The 17,567-nt window shown below is 37.4% G+C and overlaps 1 protein-coding gene across 1 annotated transcript; it reads right to left on the minus strand.

Annotated features, from left to right (window-relative positions):
• Positions 1–14,937: 14,937 nt before the first annotated feature.
• On the minus strand, positions 14,938–17,227 carry LOC140805864 (uncharacterized). The gene is given in 4 exon segments (XM_073162209.1): positions 14,938–15,779; positions 16,533–16,641; positions 16,643–16,810; positions 16,812–17,227. Coding segments are annotated over 4 exon segments (1,056 nt in total). The 5' UTR covers positions 16,872–17,227; the 3' UTR covers positions 14,938–15,060.
• Between the last annotated feature and the right edge of the window lie 340 nt (positions 17,228–17,567).

A 17,567-nucleotide genomic window follows, 5' to 3' on the forward strand; every position in this document is an offset into this window, starting at 1 on the left:
GCAACTACACTTAATTAATTAATTCATTTTCTTAATTTCCTAGATTCGCATGCCGTTGGATTGCGTAGTCTTAAATTTGGACCTTACAATTCTCCCCCCACTTAAATGAAATTTCGTCCTCGAAATTAGAACTTACCGAATAGATCTGGATAGCGACTTCTCAAGTCACTCTCGGTTTCTCAAGTAGCTTCCTCTTCCGAGTGATTCAGCCACTTGACCTTGACCATAGGAATGACTTTATTACGCAATCGTCTTTCTTGCCTAGCCAGAATCTGGACAGGTCTTTCCTCATAAGTCATGTTTGGAGTTAGTTGAAGAGGTTCATAATTAAGCACATGTGACGGATTCGACATGTACTTCCGCAACATTGAAATGTGGAACACATTGTGAACTCCAGAAATTGCGGGTGGCAATGCCACTCTATAAGCTAGTGACCCAACCCTCTCCAAAATCTCGAACGGACCAATAAATCTCGGACTAAGCTTGCCTTTCTTGCCAAAGCGCATAACACCCTTCATAGGTGCTATTTTCACAAATACGTGGTCGCCCACTGCAAACTCTAAGTCCCTACGCCTCTTGTCCGCATAACTCTTTTGTCGGTTTTGTGCAGTCTTCATTCTATCACGAATTTTGACTACTAGCTCAGCCGTCTCTTCAATCACATCTGGACCAATATCTCTTCTTTCCCCAACCTCATCCCAATGAATAGGAGATCTACATTTTCTTCCATAGAGTGCCTCAAAAGGAGCCATCCCAATTGATGATTGGAAACTGTTATTGTAGGTGAACTCTACTAGGGGTAACTTTGTTTCCCAACTGCCTTGGAAATCAATAACGCATGCTCGCAGTAGATCTTCCAAAATCTGTATAACTCTCTCTGACTAGCCATCGGTCTGAGGATGGAATGCTGTACTGAATAGTAACTTGGTCCCCATCGCTGCATGTAGACTCTTCCAAAAAGATGACGTGAATCTCGGATCTCTGTCAGAAACAATGGATACTGGAATCCCATGCAGCCGAACTATCTCTCTAAAATACAAGTCGGCATACTGAACCATGGTGAATGTCGTCTTAATAGGTAGAAAATGCGCTGATTTCGTAAGACGATCAACTATCACCCAAATGACATTAAATCCCTTAACAGTCTTAGGCAATCCTACAACAAAGTCAATGGTGATATTTTCCCATTTCCACTCGGGAATAGGGAGTGGCTTCAATTTTTCCGCTGGTCTCTGATGCTCTGCCTTGACTTGCTGACAAGTCAAGCACTCGGATACATACCTCAAGATGTCTCTCTTCATGCCTGGCCACCAATACAACAACTGCAAATCCCTATACATCTTTGTACTGCCCGGATGAATGGAATATGGTGTGTCATGGGCTTCCTTCATAATGAGATGTCTCAAAGAATCGTCACTAGGAACCCATAGACGGTCTCGATAACGGACTAAACCATCCACCACTGAATATAAATTCCGGCCCTTGGCTTCATCTCTAACTCTCCACTTTTGCAACTGCTCATCAGTGGACTGCCCATCACGGATTTTATCTCTCAATGTCGACTGGACTGATAATGTGGCAAGATTAGGGGCCTCGCCCCTAGCATACACTGTAAGCTCAAATCGCTGTATCTCGGACTGCAACGGTCTTTGGAGCGATAATTGAGTGATAACTGCTGCTTTTCTACTCAATGCGTCTGCCACTACATTAGCTTTCCTCGGATAGTAGCTAATGTCACAATCATAGTCCTTTACCAATTCGAGTCATCTGCGCTGTCTCATATTCAACTCTCTTTGGGTGAAGAAGTATTACAAACTTTTATGATCGGTGAATATCTTGCACTTCTCCCCATAAAGGTAGTGTCTCCAAATTTTCAGTGCAAAGACTACTGCTGCAAGCTCAAGATCATGAGTAGGGTAGTTCTTTTCATGAATTTTCAATTATCTTGACGCATAGGCGATAACTCGGTCATTTTGCATAAGAACTGCGCCCAAACCAATCTTAGAAGCGTCGGTATAAAGAACATAATCCCCTTGCCCTGATGGCATAGATAGCACTGGCGCTGATATCAAGGCTGGCTTCAATTTGTCAAAACTGTCTTGGCACTCGGGTCCCCAAATAAATTTTGCATTTTTCTTTGTCAAGGCGGTCATGGGCACCGCTATAGATGAGAACCCCTGAATAAACTTGCGATAGTATCCAGCTAGTCCCAAGAAACTGCGAATCTCGGTGACGCTCTTCGGTACTGGCCACTCCCTCACTGCTTCCACTTTACTTGGATCTACCTCCACTCCACTAATAGAGATGATGTGGCCTAAAAACGCCACTCTATCAAGCCAAAACTCGCACTTACTGAATTTTGCGTAAAGCTTTCTATCTTGCAGTACTTGCAGTGCGGTTTTCAAATGACGGCTATGCTCCTCTCTGCTCTTGGAATAGAACAAAATGTCATCAATGAAGACAATAATAAACTGATCCAGAAACGGCTGAAAGACGCGATTCATGAGATCCATGAAGATCGCTGGCGCATTGGTCAACCCGAAGGGCATGACCATAAACTCATAGTGCCCATATCTTGTGCGGAATGCCGTCTTGTGGACATCAGACTCCTTAACTTTTAACTGATGGTATCCTGATCGCAGATCAATTTTAGAAAATATCGAAGCTCCTTGCAATTGGTCAAATAAATCCTCAATTCTCGGTAATGGATACTTATTTTTGATAGTGACCCTGTTGAGCTCACGATAATCAATGCAAAGACGCATGCTACCATCTTTCTTTTTCACAAATAGAACTGGAGCGCCCCAAGGAGAGTAACTAGGGCGAATGAAACCCTTGTCTAGCAGTTCTTGAATTTGATCTTTCAATTCCTTCATTTCAGCGGGTGCTAGACGATATGGTGCTTTAGATATAGGAACAGTGCCCGGCATGAGATCAATAGAGAACTCCACCTCACGATCGGGCGGAATGCCAGAAACGTCTTCGGGAAAGACGCTAGGAAAATCTCTCACAATATCAACATCCTCTAACTTCTGGTTGGTGGAATCATGTGTAGTGGTGACACATGCTAGATATGCCTGGCATCCATGCTTAATAAGCTTCCTCGCACAAAGACAAGAGATAATGTGCGGCATTTGCTTGTTTCTCGCCGCCTCGAAAACAAAAGATTTGCCACTGGGTGGCCTGATAGATACAGATCGCTGACGGAAATCAATCGAAGCTCCATTCGCTGATAGCCAATCCATCCCAAGTATAATATCGAATTCGGGCATAGGGAGCACAATAAGATCGGCCCGGACAACATCTTTAAATAAACGAAGCTCCAGATTTTTGACAATCTTAGAAGTGAGCATTAGATCACCGGAAGGAATAGTAACTTTGAAACCCACTCCCATATCTTGAGGAGTAATATCCAATCTTTTGGTGAAGGTTTCTGATATGAAAGAATGCGTAGCTCCTGAATCTAGCAAAGCATAGGTAGCTACACCTAGAATATTGATCCTCCCTGCGGTGAAAAATGTCTTTTAAATCTTTTCGTGTTGAATCTTAAGGATTTACTATCATTAATTCTCAAAGTTTCATGAAGATTTCGCGTTGAACTTAAACATTTCTAGGAAAAATTGCACCTTAGTCCCTTAACTTTTGAAATCTGCAATACTGACCAATAAATTTCGAATATTTGCATTTTGATCCCTTAGATTTTCGAAAATTGCAATTTGGCCCCCCTTAAAATTCGAAATTCCCCCATTTATGATTTTCTTTAATTTTGGCCCTAGAACTTTTTATTTGGAATCATAGCATCCTTCACATAAAATAAGGCACAAAATTCAAATCATTTTTCTAAGGTTTCTAAGATCATCACTTAAATCCAACTAGGTAGAACATGCAACCTAATTTATTCTAGGTTGGAACTTGATCCCAAAGCAATTCTAATAACCAATTCAACATTTCATGCATAAATAAGCAATATAAAAATGTTAAATGACTAGGTTACCCGTGATGAGTGTAGTGTCTGCCTCTCCTTCAGCTTCCTCGGCGTTCATCACAAAAGCTCGGGCCGTGGTAGCTGCTTTCCTCTTTGGGCAATCAATGGCTTTGTGACCATCCTCCTTGCAGTAGAACATTTATATGATCCCCATTCGCATTTTCCAAGATGAGTACGGTTGCACTGTTTGCAAGGTTGCCTCTCAGCAGGCTTTGGTGCTCCCGGATTTTGTGGCTTTGGTAGCACTGGCTTCTTGCCTTGACCTTGGGGCTTTTGAGGCCCTTGGGGTCTAGGAGGTCCCGTGTATGGTTTCTTATTCGGCTGATTGTTATTCTGATAGTGCTGCCTCTTGCGCTGAATCTCAAACTCAATATCCTTCAAGGACTGCTCAGCCTGATATGCATAAGTAACTGCCATAGAATAATTATCCGGACGCATCATCATAACTTTATCCCGAATGGTAGGTCGAAGGCCATCCATAAAGTGTCTCAGCTTTTCTTCAGGATCCCTGGCAATAAGGGGCACAAAATAGGCAACCCCTATCAAATTTCTTCACAAATTCAGCAACAGTGACATCTCCCTGGCGGAGGGCCATAAATTCCCTCTTTATTCGGCTCCTAGCATCCGGAGTGAAATATTTCTCATAAAACTTCGTCTTGAACTGTGCCCAAGTGAGTGTGGCGAGGTCCACGCCATGCTCGGCTCCTTCCCACCATAAAGAAGCGTCATCTCTAAACAGATAGGTGGTACATCTCACTCGGTCCGCATCTCCCATATCAAGATAGCGAAAATGTACCTCAAGTGAACGAATCCAACCCTCCGCAGCAAAAGGATCGGTAGTGCCAGAAAATTCCTTCGACCCTAGCCTCCGAAACTGATCATAAATGTCATGTTGTGGCCTAGTTGTCGGCTGCTGCTGCATCTGCTGTAACTGCAGCTGTAACTGCTGCTGCTGCAACTGCTGCTGCTGTATCTGCTGCTCGAAAAGACGAGCCATGCCCTCTAGTGCACGGGCAGCAGCATCCGGTGGTGGTGGAGGTCCATTCCCTCGGCTATTCCCTCGGCGATTGACACTGTTCTCTTCCTGATTCTCAATAAGGGGTGCACGTCTAGGCGGCATTTTATCTGAACGTTTTCCAAATTCTAACGTAATCAACATGCATTTAAATCTAAGGTCTCTAATCATGTGTCATATCCTAATTCATTTTATCAATTTAAGCATGCAAAGCATAAATTCTCTAATAGCTAATAAACATGCATCATAAACATAATCTCCATAACGTCATGTAGGTTAAGTCATGTAGAATCATATAAAGCAAGTAAAACTTACAACTTGAGGCTTGACGACTGATCTTCTCGGCGCTGATGGTGGCACAACCCTTTACAGGAACCACTGCTCTGATACCAACTGAAACGTCCTCATCTCTTATTGCTTTAAAAGTACTAGAATTTTTTTTTTTTTTACAATCTCTCACATTTTCGGTCATTGCATGCACATACAAATAAAATAATCTTGCACCATTTTAAAGTAAATCATCCAACTAGTATTTGAAAATTGAAAGAGAAAAGTCAAACCAGAAATCGTCAAACGTTTTACCAAACTTAAAAAGCAATAATTTGAAAAGTAAAGCCCATACTAAACCTCTCAAAAATCTCTCAAAAAGCTTAAGTAAATAATCTTAAAAATCTTTAACATAATTCATAAGTCATAATCGTAAATGCGGAAAAGTAGAAGCGCTGGTCCTCGGGTTGTGTGCACCTTCAGTCCAGTAGTATCACCCGTCAAGTCCTCCCTCAGAACCACCTACATCCATCACACCTAGTGAGTCTAAAGACTCAACACACCATAATCTTTATAACGAGTAATACGTAATACAGTCAACATATAACGGTGAAAAATATTTGTACTTAAAATATCGTTTTCATGAAGATGCCTAAACATAAACATTTTCGTAAACATTTTCATGATGCATAAAACTTTAAACATAAACATTTTCATGACATGCATAAATAAACCTTAATCTTTTTCCTTTTTCCTCAACATGACATAACATTTTAACATGATCATAAACATTTTCCTTTTCCTTTTTCTTTTCCTTTTCCTTTTCCTTTGTTGAATTCAGATCGTTAATTGTGACTTTCCTCAACATGACATGACATGACGATGGATCCATCTACATAAAACCACAGTACTGGGCGGCGGGGACATCAGCGACACTCTCACCGGTCAACTGAGCCTTGGCCTAACATGATCGAATAGAAATACGATCGTCGGGGCTCCCTCTGGGGCCTTTTCCCATAAATGGGCTCCCTCTGGGGCCTTCTCCCCTCACGATATTCCCATTCTTCCGTTACCACAAAACCGTTACCACATATCCGTTACCACATATTCGCAATGATGGAAACACGATCGTCGGGCTCCCACTGGGACCATAACCCTCACGACATCGCCACCATTAACGAATTAGTCACAATCACTTCACATCCTTCAACATTTTTCATTCACATCACTTTAGAAAAATCATGAATACATTTACATTTTCCATTTTTGAAACCAAGATTGCAACATGTATTTTAAATGTCTTCTTAAATAATAAAAATCAAATAGACATTTAAAAATCATAATTGAATCATGAGAAATTCATAAACATTTAAAAATATCATTTTTAACATGGAAACAGCATTTCGGGCACTGCCATGACCTTTACTAATTTCCCGGTGTAAAAAGACCGTTTTACCCCTGGACTCGACTTTTTACGAATTCGACTATTTTCTTGATTTCTTGACTCTAAGATGTCCCAAATAATTATTTAAGCTTACATGAATTTTCTCGTAATTTTATTTGGCTTAAAACTTAGACTTTTTAATTTATCTTTTATTAGTTATTTTAACGGTGTTTAAATCTCGAAGAATACCAAACGTCAATATAAAATTCCTAAATTCTAGATTTAGTCTTTTTATATTATTTAAGCCCTTATGGACCACGACTCGACCCCCGTGAGCCGTTTTCCAAATTTTCTTTATTTTGAAACCCAATTTGACACCTAAACTTCGACCCCGAGCCATCTCTTAATTTTATCGAGTTACCCCCGAGCCATATCGAGCCAAAAGGTGCCCAACATCTTATAGTTGCCTACTGGACACTAAGTTTGCTAAGGAAAACACCCCAAACCCAGAAACGAACCCTCCCAAGTCTGCACAAATTCTGGCCGAGAAGAGCTCATGCAAGCCCCTCACGGTTTTGGTGCTTAGCAATCTACCCATGCATCCAGACCCTGAACCAACGTAACCTGCACTTTCTAAGGACCCTAAGGACACCACGCAACCCTGCCCTAGCCCCCTGGATCGCACCCCACACGCCTGCACGCAGCAAGACGTGCTGCGCGTCCAAGGCGAGAATTCTCGGGTAGGAGTCCCTCGTGCAAGGGACTCTTCGCCGATCAACCCTACGGGTCCTAGCTTGGCTAGGACTCCTCCTACCTCATCCACACACCCTTGGGCAGCCCTGGAACCAAGCCAAGCCTCCCCAGCCCCAAGGAAAACCCTAACCCGTGCGCCCCAAGCTTGACAGTCCAAGCGAGCCCGTGCTTCTTGACAGTTCTTGGTGTGCTGTCGTTGACCACCAAATTAATTCCTACTCTTTTGAATAAAAACGAGTGTAATGATGAGTAGGGTCGAATCCACAGGGAACGGTAGATTTATTTCTTTCGAGTAAAATGTAAATAAAGGGGGGATTGTTTAATAAAAACTAATAAAATACTATAACTAATTTAACATGCAAGAAGAAATAATTAATTAAGATGAAAACTAATGAAATGTAAATTAATATTGCCAAGCTCGATTCAAGGGATTTCTACTATTCAATTGTATCACTGTTCATCGGCTAACATATATTTATTCATGCAATTACAAGCAATTAACTTTAGAATTATAGGGATAGCCGCTAAAATTCTTGTGTTTTCCTAAAATAATTGACCAAACCCAGCATCCAGTCAAAACTTATCAATAATTAACTGGGCACGATAGCATTCCATATTAATTAAAAATAGCATTTTCGTTTTGTGAAAACAGTTAATCCTAAAATCTAACAACCGAGATAGCTGCAATTGATAGATCGAGTTTCGTTGATTTATTTAGACTAAATATGCTATGATAGCACACCATACCTAATCTATCGCTACTCATGTACCAATCATTCATGACAATTACGGATCACCGAATTCATGGATAGCAGTAGAAAATTATATATCGAATTAAATTGTCAGATTAACCGAGATACAACTTTCATAGAATTAAATATAAATCAACAAATACTTGAATAAAACACGAATATTAAATTAAATCACAAAAGCCTCACAGTGATAAATTGAAATAGTAAAAATATCCCCTGAATAGAAATAAAACTTAGCCTAAGTTGTGGAGAGAAGTTGAGAGAAAATCTTTGCACTTTCTTTTCTACTCTTCACGTGTGATGAGGGTGGAATTGGTTGGAGAAGATTTTTTATTGTGCCGCCTCCTTCTCACGTTAGTGGTTGGTGAGAGGTTTTCCAATTTTTGGGTCTAAATTTTGCTAAAAGCCCAATAATCTATTATTAACCCTAAACATAAAATATAAAATAATAGATACTATTTTATTTAGATTTCCCCTTCTTGTAATTTTTGACAGCTGAAGTATCGTCATAAGGCGTGGCCACGCCTTATTCCAAGACTTCTTCTGGTTTGGTCATTCACTTTCAACTCTATCTTGGAAACTTCAAATGTGATAAAACATCACCTTTTTAGCTCAAATTTGCTCCAAGACCGTAAAAGTTCCTCCTACAATAAAAATACACAAAAATGTGTCAATCAAACATATCGGAGGTTAAAAATAACGGGAAATATGAAAATAAAATATTAACTATTACTAGCCTATCAAAATCTCCCACACCTAAACGATGCTTGTCCTCAAGCATAAAATAGATCAACTCGTTATCTCAATTTTCGTCCTCCTTCCGCTTCCTCTACTTATCCAAAACATTTTTCATGCAAGAAGACATTTTAATTCCAGAGCATCTCACAAAATAACATCATGAACAATTACTGCAATCAGAATGTGTAGAAAGTAAAATGCATGTGATTTAACAACTCCGCACAAGGTTTGCTCATTCCGCTCATTAGTGTCTAGGATATATATATATCAACAAACTCTCATGTCAAATGCATTGAAAAGTTTTACCATAAGCTTGCAAATATATCACATCCTTCCACTAAATGAATGAATTAAAATACACAAACAAAAAGGGCTATAAATGGGTTGTAATGTGGCTAGGGGTAAGGTAGGATAAAAGAAAACAATGAGCTATAGAATTAGAGAAATCATATGCACTTTTCACAAAAACAATTGCATCCAAATAATAACATCTTCAACCTCGTAATAACATCAAGAGCAAATTTTTTTTTTTCGGCTCTTTTTTTCTTTCTCACTTCGTCTACTTCTCTTCTTTCTCTTTATTTTCTTTTTTTTTGTTTTTTTTTTTGTTTTTGTTTTTTTGTTTTTGTTTTTTTGTTTTTGTAGACGGTGACGATAAAGATTCGAGATTGACTAAATTCCAACAATTCACACTATTTTGGATTGAGTGGTGCTATTTGTGAAAAGTTTACATGATTCTCCAATTCAAGGTTCAAAAAAAGGGGGATAACCAAAAAAGGGATTTATCACGGCTTGTAATGTGGTTGTTTTTTATTCAAAGAAAAAGGCTGAGGCTCAAACTTGGTTCACTAGGGGTCTATGAATCAGAGTAGGCTCAAAGAACGGCTTAGATGATGCGAAAGAAAATGGTTTAAACCTAATGCCCTTATCATTTTGTCTATGCACCTAATCCACCATAAAGTGTTGACAAAGACATGTATAACAATGCAAGTTCTAGAAAAATTAACAATGCAATGACAACACACAATCAAAGAAAATGGAGCATGAATTCATGATTGCTCATAGGCTCAAAGCTCACCAAAAAAAAAATATATAGCAATTGTGTTAAATCTCACGCACTTGTCCTCTCTAACTATCATCAAGAGCAACTTATTCATATTGCAAAAGTGAGAATGCAAAAACATTTGCACACAAAGAAAACATCATTTTTTTTTTTCGCATCGGAAGCAATCAGGATTCAGAAGAAAGAGATAACAAATGAACTAGATGCTAGGAACTAACAATGTCACTATTTATTTATTTTTTTACTTTTATGCAAAAAATGAGAAGAAAAAAGAAATTAAAACGAGAAATAAGGCAATATACCCTCCCACACCTAAATGTGTCAATGTCCTCAATGACACAAAATTAGATGCACAACATAGACAGTAAAAGCAAGCAAGGGAAGTTAGAGAACTCCCCTGAAAATTTTTGGGCATCATAGAGCAAGGTGTCCTAATGCTGTGGTGGACGCTGCTGTGAGAGAGAGAAAAAAAAATAGGTTAATTTTTTTTTATTGAATTTTTTTTTTTTAAGGAAAAGGAAAAAAAAGAACCTCCCAGCAGTAGAGGTATTTGAATAAGGCGTGGCCACGCCTTATGTGAAAACCTCTACTGGAATTTATTTTTTTTTATTTTTTTTTATTTTTCCAGTAGAGGTGTTTCAACAAGGCGTGGCCACGCCTTGTGTGAAAACCTCTGCTGGAATTTTCGTTTTTTTTTTTTTTTTGCGCAGAAGTGTTATTCTTATAAGGCGTGGTCACGCCTTGTTAGAAGACATCTTCTGGACAAAGGTAATAAAAATTGTACTATTTTAAAAAATAAAAATAAAAATAAAAGAAATTAAAAGTAATAAGGAAGGGAAAAAAAATTGGGTTGCCTCCCAAAAGCGCTTGATTTTTAGTCGTCGGCTTGACCCTCAAAAGCACTCATTCAAAGAGCGGCTGCCGCCCAAAGTACGTGTCATATGACACCATATATGGGTCTTGGTTCCATGTGCCCTCAAGTTTGGCTTGATGTATGCAATGTAAGCTCGTCTCCTCAACAAAACGTGACTTTGAATAATAGGCATGAGATGAGAGTATCATCGTTGGCTCTTGAAGAACAAAATCTGTTGAAATCGGTAATGGAGAAAGAAAAGGATCTCCTAGATGTATGTATGATAATATTATCGACGAGCTCAAATCGATAGTCTCAGGAGCTTGTTCATCTCTCAACTTTATTGGTGCCTCATCTTCGTTTGATATTTCTTCCAAAACTTTTTCAGACTGAGGCTCAACAGTTTCCCCATTCAATGCCACACGCTTGTTTACCATATCATTCAATTGACTTATGATTTTTTCAAGACTATATCCCTCATCTTCTTGATGCTCGAAAGGTTGGCCTGCAAAATCAGATTGGCTAATTTCTGGAGGGTATTGGTGGATCCAACTCTGCAGCGAAAGATTCCAATATTGATGGTAGTCAAAGTCGGCCATATCATTTAGTAAATATATCACATCGTCTTCATGTCGACTAAGTAATGGACTACCAGTTGTCAGTGCTCCATTAAATACCCATCTTCTTGTAACTGCATCCAAACCTTTAAGAAAAATTCGAATAAGAACATAGTTAGAAAAATCATGATTCCTGAATGTTGTTATTAAATTATTGAATCTCTCCCATGTTGCGTAGAATGTCTCTCCGTTTTGTTGAGCAAAAGTTGTGAATACTTGTCGATAAAACATCTCGAAGTATTTCACAACAAAAAAATTCTAAAATTCTTCTTCTCTTGATGAATCACCTGTAAGAGAAGAACAAAGCATAAAACAAAAAAACAAAACAAAACTCGAAAAAAATTAACCTTGCACCGTTCCCCGGCAACGGCGCCAAAATTTGGTGTGCTGTCGTTGACCACCAAATTAATTCCTACTCTTTTGAATAAAAACGAGTGTAATGATGAGTAGGGTCGAATCCACAGGGAACGGTAGATTTATTTCTTTCGAGTAAAATGTAAATAAAGGGGGGATTGTTTAATAAAAACTAATAAAATACTATAACTAATTTAACATGCAAGAAGAAATAATTAATTAAGATGAAAACTAATGAAATGTAAATTAATATTGCCAAGCTCGATTCAAGGGATTTCTACTATTCAATTGTATCACTGTTCATCGGCTAACATATATTTATTCATGCAATTACAAGCAATTAACTTTAGAATTATAGGGATAGCCGCTAAAATCTTGTGTTTTCCTAAAATAATTGACCAAACCCAGCATCCAGTCAAAACTTATCAATAATTAACTGGGCACGATAGCGTTCCATATTAATTAAAAATAGCATTTTCGTTCTGTGAAAACAGTTAATCCTAAAATCTAACAACCGAGATAGCTGCAATTGATAGATCGAGTTTCGTTGATTTATTTAGACTAAATATGCTATGATAGCACAACATACCTAATCTATCGTTACTCATGTACCAATCATTCATGACAATTACGGATCACCGAATTCATGGATAACAGTAGAAAATTATATATCGAATTAAATTGTCAGATTAACCGAGATACAACTTTCATAGAATTAAATATAAATCAACAAATACTTGAATAAAACACGAATATTAAATTAAATCACAAAAGCCTCACAGTGATAAATTGAAATAGTAAAAATATCCCCTGAATAGAAATAAAACTTAGCCTAAGTTGTGGAGAGAAGTTGAGAGAAAATCTTTGCACTTTCTTTTCTACTCTTCACGTGTGATGAGGGTGGAATTGGTTGGAGAAGATTTTTTATTGTGCCGCCTCCTTCTCACGTTAGTGGTTGGTGAGAGGTTTTCCAATTTTTGGGTCTAAATTTTGCTAAAAGCCCAATAATCTATTATTAACCCTAAACATAAAATATAAAATAATAGATATTATTTTATTTAGATTTCCCCTTCTTGTAATTTTTGACAGCTGAAGTATCGTCATAAGGCGTGGCCACGCCTTATTCCAAGACTTCTTCTGGTTTGGTCATTCACTTTCAACTCTATCTTGGAAACTTCAAATGTGATAAAACATCACCTTTTTAGCTCAAATTTGCTCCAAGACCGTAAAAGTTCCTCCTACAATAAAAATACACAAAAATGTGTCAATCAAACATATCGGAGGTTAAAAATAACGGGAAATATGAAAATAAAATATTAACTATTACTAGCTTATCAGTTCTGGATCTTGCTGGTAACTTTGTGGGGCGTGTGTGTGTCTTAGGTTGATAGATCTAAAGCCTAGCTTTCCCTAGACATCATGGCAGCCCTCCCAAACAATAAAATCGTGAATCAAGCATCAAGAAAGTTGTACAAAAACTCGGCAGTTCAAGGCATGCAAAGAAGGGTTCTCGATTTTCTTGAAAATAAACTAACATGGTTCATGCATCAATTAATTACACAATAATATGGTATCATGGATGAGAAAAGGGAGATTAGAGGGTGCCTTTGCGTTATTAACGCTCGGATAATCGACGACGACGAAGAACGGAGGACGACAGGGCAAGAACCTCACGCTACTCTCTTCACAAAGCCACGGCTGCTGCCTTGATCTTCTTTAAATTAAAACTGCCGTGTGTGAGAGTGTCTTTGAAGGCTTGGGAGAGATTTTTTAAATTTCAAAAACTTGGTGGCCGATTGGAATGAATCTAGATTGTGGTGTGTGAGTTTACTTAATATATTATATACTAATTTAATTATCTAAATAGTCTTAGGCCTATTAAGCCACAAATTAAACCCAATTTAATTAGCTAGTTTTTAAATAAAATAAATTAAAAAGATTAGTAAAGCTTTCTTTTGAAAATAAATTGTGAATTTAATAGCCGGGTAGCTCGAAAGCTCACATTTTATTTAAAAATCCAATACCGATAAAATTACGTTCCGGCGTATAAAATCACCTCACAATCCGATACTTTCAAAATTTACTTAAAAACGTCCACCGCATTTTAAATAATTAAAAACAACAATTTAATAAAACCATTTTACAATTTTCAGCCCTCGGTCCCCGTTCCTCGCTCGTCACTTGAATAATCCTAAAAATACTGTTTTTATGCATGACGACAGTAAAAATATCAATTAGCATAAAAGCAGGTAAGTCACATAATTAATTAGCAACTACACTTAATTAATTAATTCATTTTCTTAATTTCCTAGATTCGCATGCCGTTGGATTACGTAATCTTAAATTTGGACATTACAAAAACCACATTATTATTTTTGTCACTTTTGTGAAGTGTTTTAAATAAGCCAGTTACTCTAAACTTTCATTCCTATATATAACTATTTTTAAAATTATTTAAGATAACCCAATATTTTATAGCTTGATTTTATTTTATTTTTATAATACATATATTTTTTTATAATTTTATTCGATTTAGCTTAGGTTGTAAAAAATCTGAATTAAAATAAATTTAATTCGTTATTTGAGATAAATAAACGTATGGGCCAAAATAGATAATTGGTAACCCAATCACACTTTTTCAGAGGTATTGGTTTGGCAGCTTAACTTTGTTTCCTTTAAAATTCTAGAATACTATTTACTGGTAATTTAAAATATATACTATATCATATTAGCAAAAGTTGTACTGAATTAATAGATTTTAAATCCATACTTTCTAATTCCTAAACTTAATTGAATGGAAAAAACTAAAGTAAATTTCAAATATAATAATAATTATGAGATTTCAAATATATCCAAAATAAGGATAATTTGAAATCAATTCAGCTCATAATTTTAAAAATTGATAATATTATACATGTATTTATCGTTAAAAACAATTTTTAATATAAAAAACGCTGAATCGAAAAAAATCGAGAACGCTGTACCATTTTATTTGGAAGTTTAACCAAAGATATTTTTCTATATGTATCTTGTAAAATGTTTTTCGCAGACACTTGGTCTGGTCCAACGCAGTTTTAAATCGGTGTTCTTGATCCTATCTGAAGAAATATAAATAAAGAACAGTGCTCATTTGTTAAGATAAAGTGCGATAAAATATGATCCTTTTCAGGTAAACAAATGCTAGAAAAATGGTACTGATAGCAATGCACTAACAGGGAATGTCTGTAGGAGTTGAGCGCCACAAGTGTACACAAAATTAATAGATATACGAAGTGTAAATCATACAAACATATCACCTTCTGGAATCCATACACGAACGAGTCGATCGTAAAACGAGCAAGTTGCAACTGCTGAACTCTTCCTTTTCCCATCAACAAATGAATTCCCTCTTTGCCAATCTGCTCCATAAGCAAGAGAACCATGCTTGTCATAAGTTTCAACCACTTGGGCTTGATCATCTTTAATTTTCAAAATTGCAAATCCATTGTGCATACAGGCAGCCAAAACCAGGCCAGATATAGAAGGATGGTGCTTGATTCTCCAGACTCCTCCACCTAGGCCTATTGAAGACTCGCTTACCGGTTTTGATGTTGATCTGACATCCCATATCCTTAGTTGTTCATCATAACTACCGGTAAGCAGAATGTTAGAGTCAGTAGGGCTTTTTGCGATGCAACAAATACCCATTTTGTGAACTTTGGTGTTCTTGAAAACAAATTTTGAAGGGTCGTTTCTTAAATCCCAACAGCTAAACGTGCAGTCATCCGAACCTGTGTACACCAACATTGGTTGGTGGACATCGAAAGAAGCGGCCCACAGTTCGAATTCGTGAGCTTTCCATTTTTGTAAGATGTTAAGTTCGGAGTCCTGGAGGGAGATTATAGAGACCGACCCGTCGGAAAGGCCAACTACCATGGATGTTGCAGAGGGATTCCAGTCAACGCACAGACACATGGAAGAACTGATGCATTTGCCACACATTTCTTCTAGATGAATACCTGTATCAAACAAGATATATCTGAATTAGGCACACGGAATGGAGTTAGAAATAGAAGAAAGACGGTCAGCAATTTAAAACTTCCGACTGTAAATAACACAAGAAAAGTTGAACATAATGAACGTACACTTGTTTTTGCCTCAGTTTCTACTTGCTTCACAATAATAAACCTCGTTCCATGTGTTTTTTAGTGAGACAATGCTGTGACATTTGGATCTCGGTAACACAAATGTTGGATGTTTGAAGCAAATAAATGTTCCGATGGTGCATCAAAACTTGATTCACAGAATTGGAAACATGACAGCTTTTATTGAAAATTTTCTATGAATCACTTCACATGATTACTCCCATATACTAGCATGACAGTGTTGTTGTGTCTAACTATAGTCAGTGGCCGTGTAATGGCTTGGGTCGCAGCTAACACCTGGAACTTCTTCAAAGTACTTAGTGCGTATAAGATGCATGAACTAAAATAAAACTGAAATCTTGATCCTACCCACAAAATAACACAAATGGCCAACATTCAATAAATACTTCAATAAAATTGATACTTTGATTAGTCAAAATCAAAATAATTCAAATGAGGGTTCCGCAAAAAGCACAGCCATTTCCACCAGCTATCAAATATCAATCATGTAATCTCTAACCAGTTAAATATTTATGCAAGTATGGAATCGTATAAATAGGCATGCAGTTGATAAAGAAAAATGTAGAAGAAATCATGTCATCTAAATTAATTGAGGCTACAATATACCGCGCATTTCTGAACCATTTGAATCATAACCATTCAAACTACGTATCCTAAGCCAGCCATCAGCATCAGCTTGAGCGAGCAAAGGGGCCCCCAGACCTTCCCCGACTACCCGGGCTCCACTTTATATCAAAAATTCCTGACGTTTCCAATCTCTGAATCAACTGCAGCTGCCCGGCATCAGCACCAACATCAAAGAGTGTTATGGAACCTGAGCGACTAGGCCTTTCACCCTCTTGAAGAACGTAAGTGGAGGCTGCAAGCACGTTGTAGAACAACTCAGTGGGGACAAAACTCTACAGCATCCGCGTTTCCATCTAAGAAGCAATACCCAATTTCCATGTGTATCTAACACGTGAAGAAACACATATGATAAACTCGACAATAAAAGTCGTATGCTGCGGTCATTCAGCCATTTTATCGAACACCTGGTGGCTCCAAACAAACACCATCGCAGGAAGCCTCGAACAACACCAACGTCAAACACAATTTAGGGTTTTTGCCTACAACCTAGAACACAATTATTTCAAACCGACAACTGATTCCAGCCACTTAGCAGATCAGATTAGCAGCAACATGGCTGCCGTTTTCTGCTACGTTAACGCTAGACCACCGATTAGGGGGAATCGATCCCCTTTTACAAATAAAGAAGTTTTCGGGCTCTACTGCCTACAAATGAAAAGATATTACACATGAGTAATCACATGTTTAAGACCTAATTTAGTAATTTATTATCCCAAATTATTTTATACTAGTGATTTTGATAATCGGTTATTTTATAATTAAATTTGGTTAATTTTTAAATTAAGATTATATTATAATTATGAAAAATAATGATAAACTATATATTCTCCAAATAAATTATAATATCTTATTTTTAATCATAATTAGTAGTGTTTCTCAAAAATCACAATTTAATCAAATCTTTGAGTCCAAAATAACATTTTAAAGGCTCTAGAATTCCATTCCAAATATTTTTATGATTATACCATAATAATTATCGATCAGTCCCTTCTGTGGGTGGAATTTACTTCATTT

This window comes from Primulina eburnea, chromosome 11, assembly GCF_022965805.1.
Source record: "Primulina eburnea isolate SZY01 chromosome 11, ASM2296580v1, whole genome shotgun sequence".
Taxonomy (NCBI): Eukaryota; Viridiplantae; Streptophyta; class Magnoliopsida; order Lamiales; family Gesneriaceae; genus Primulina; species Primulina eburnea.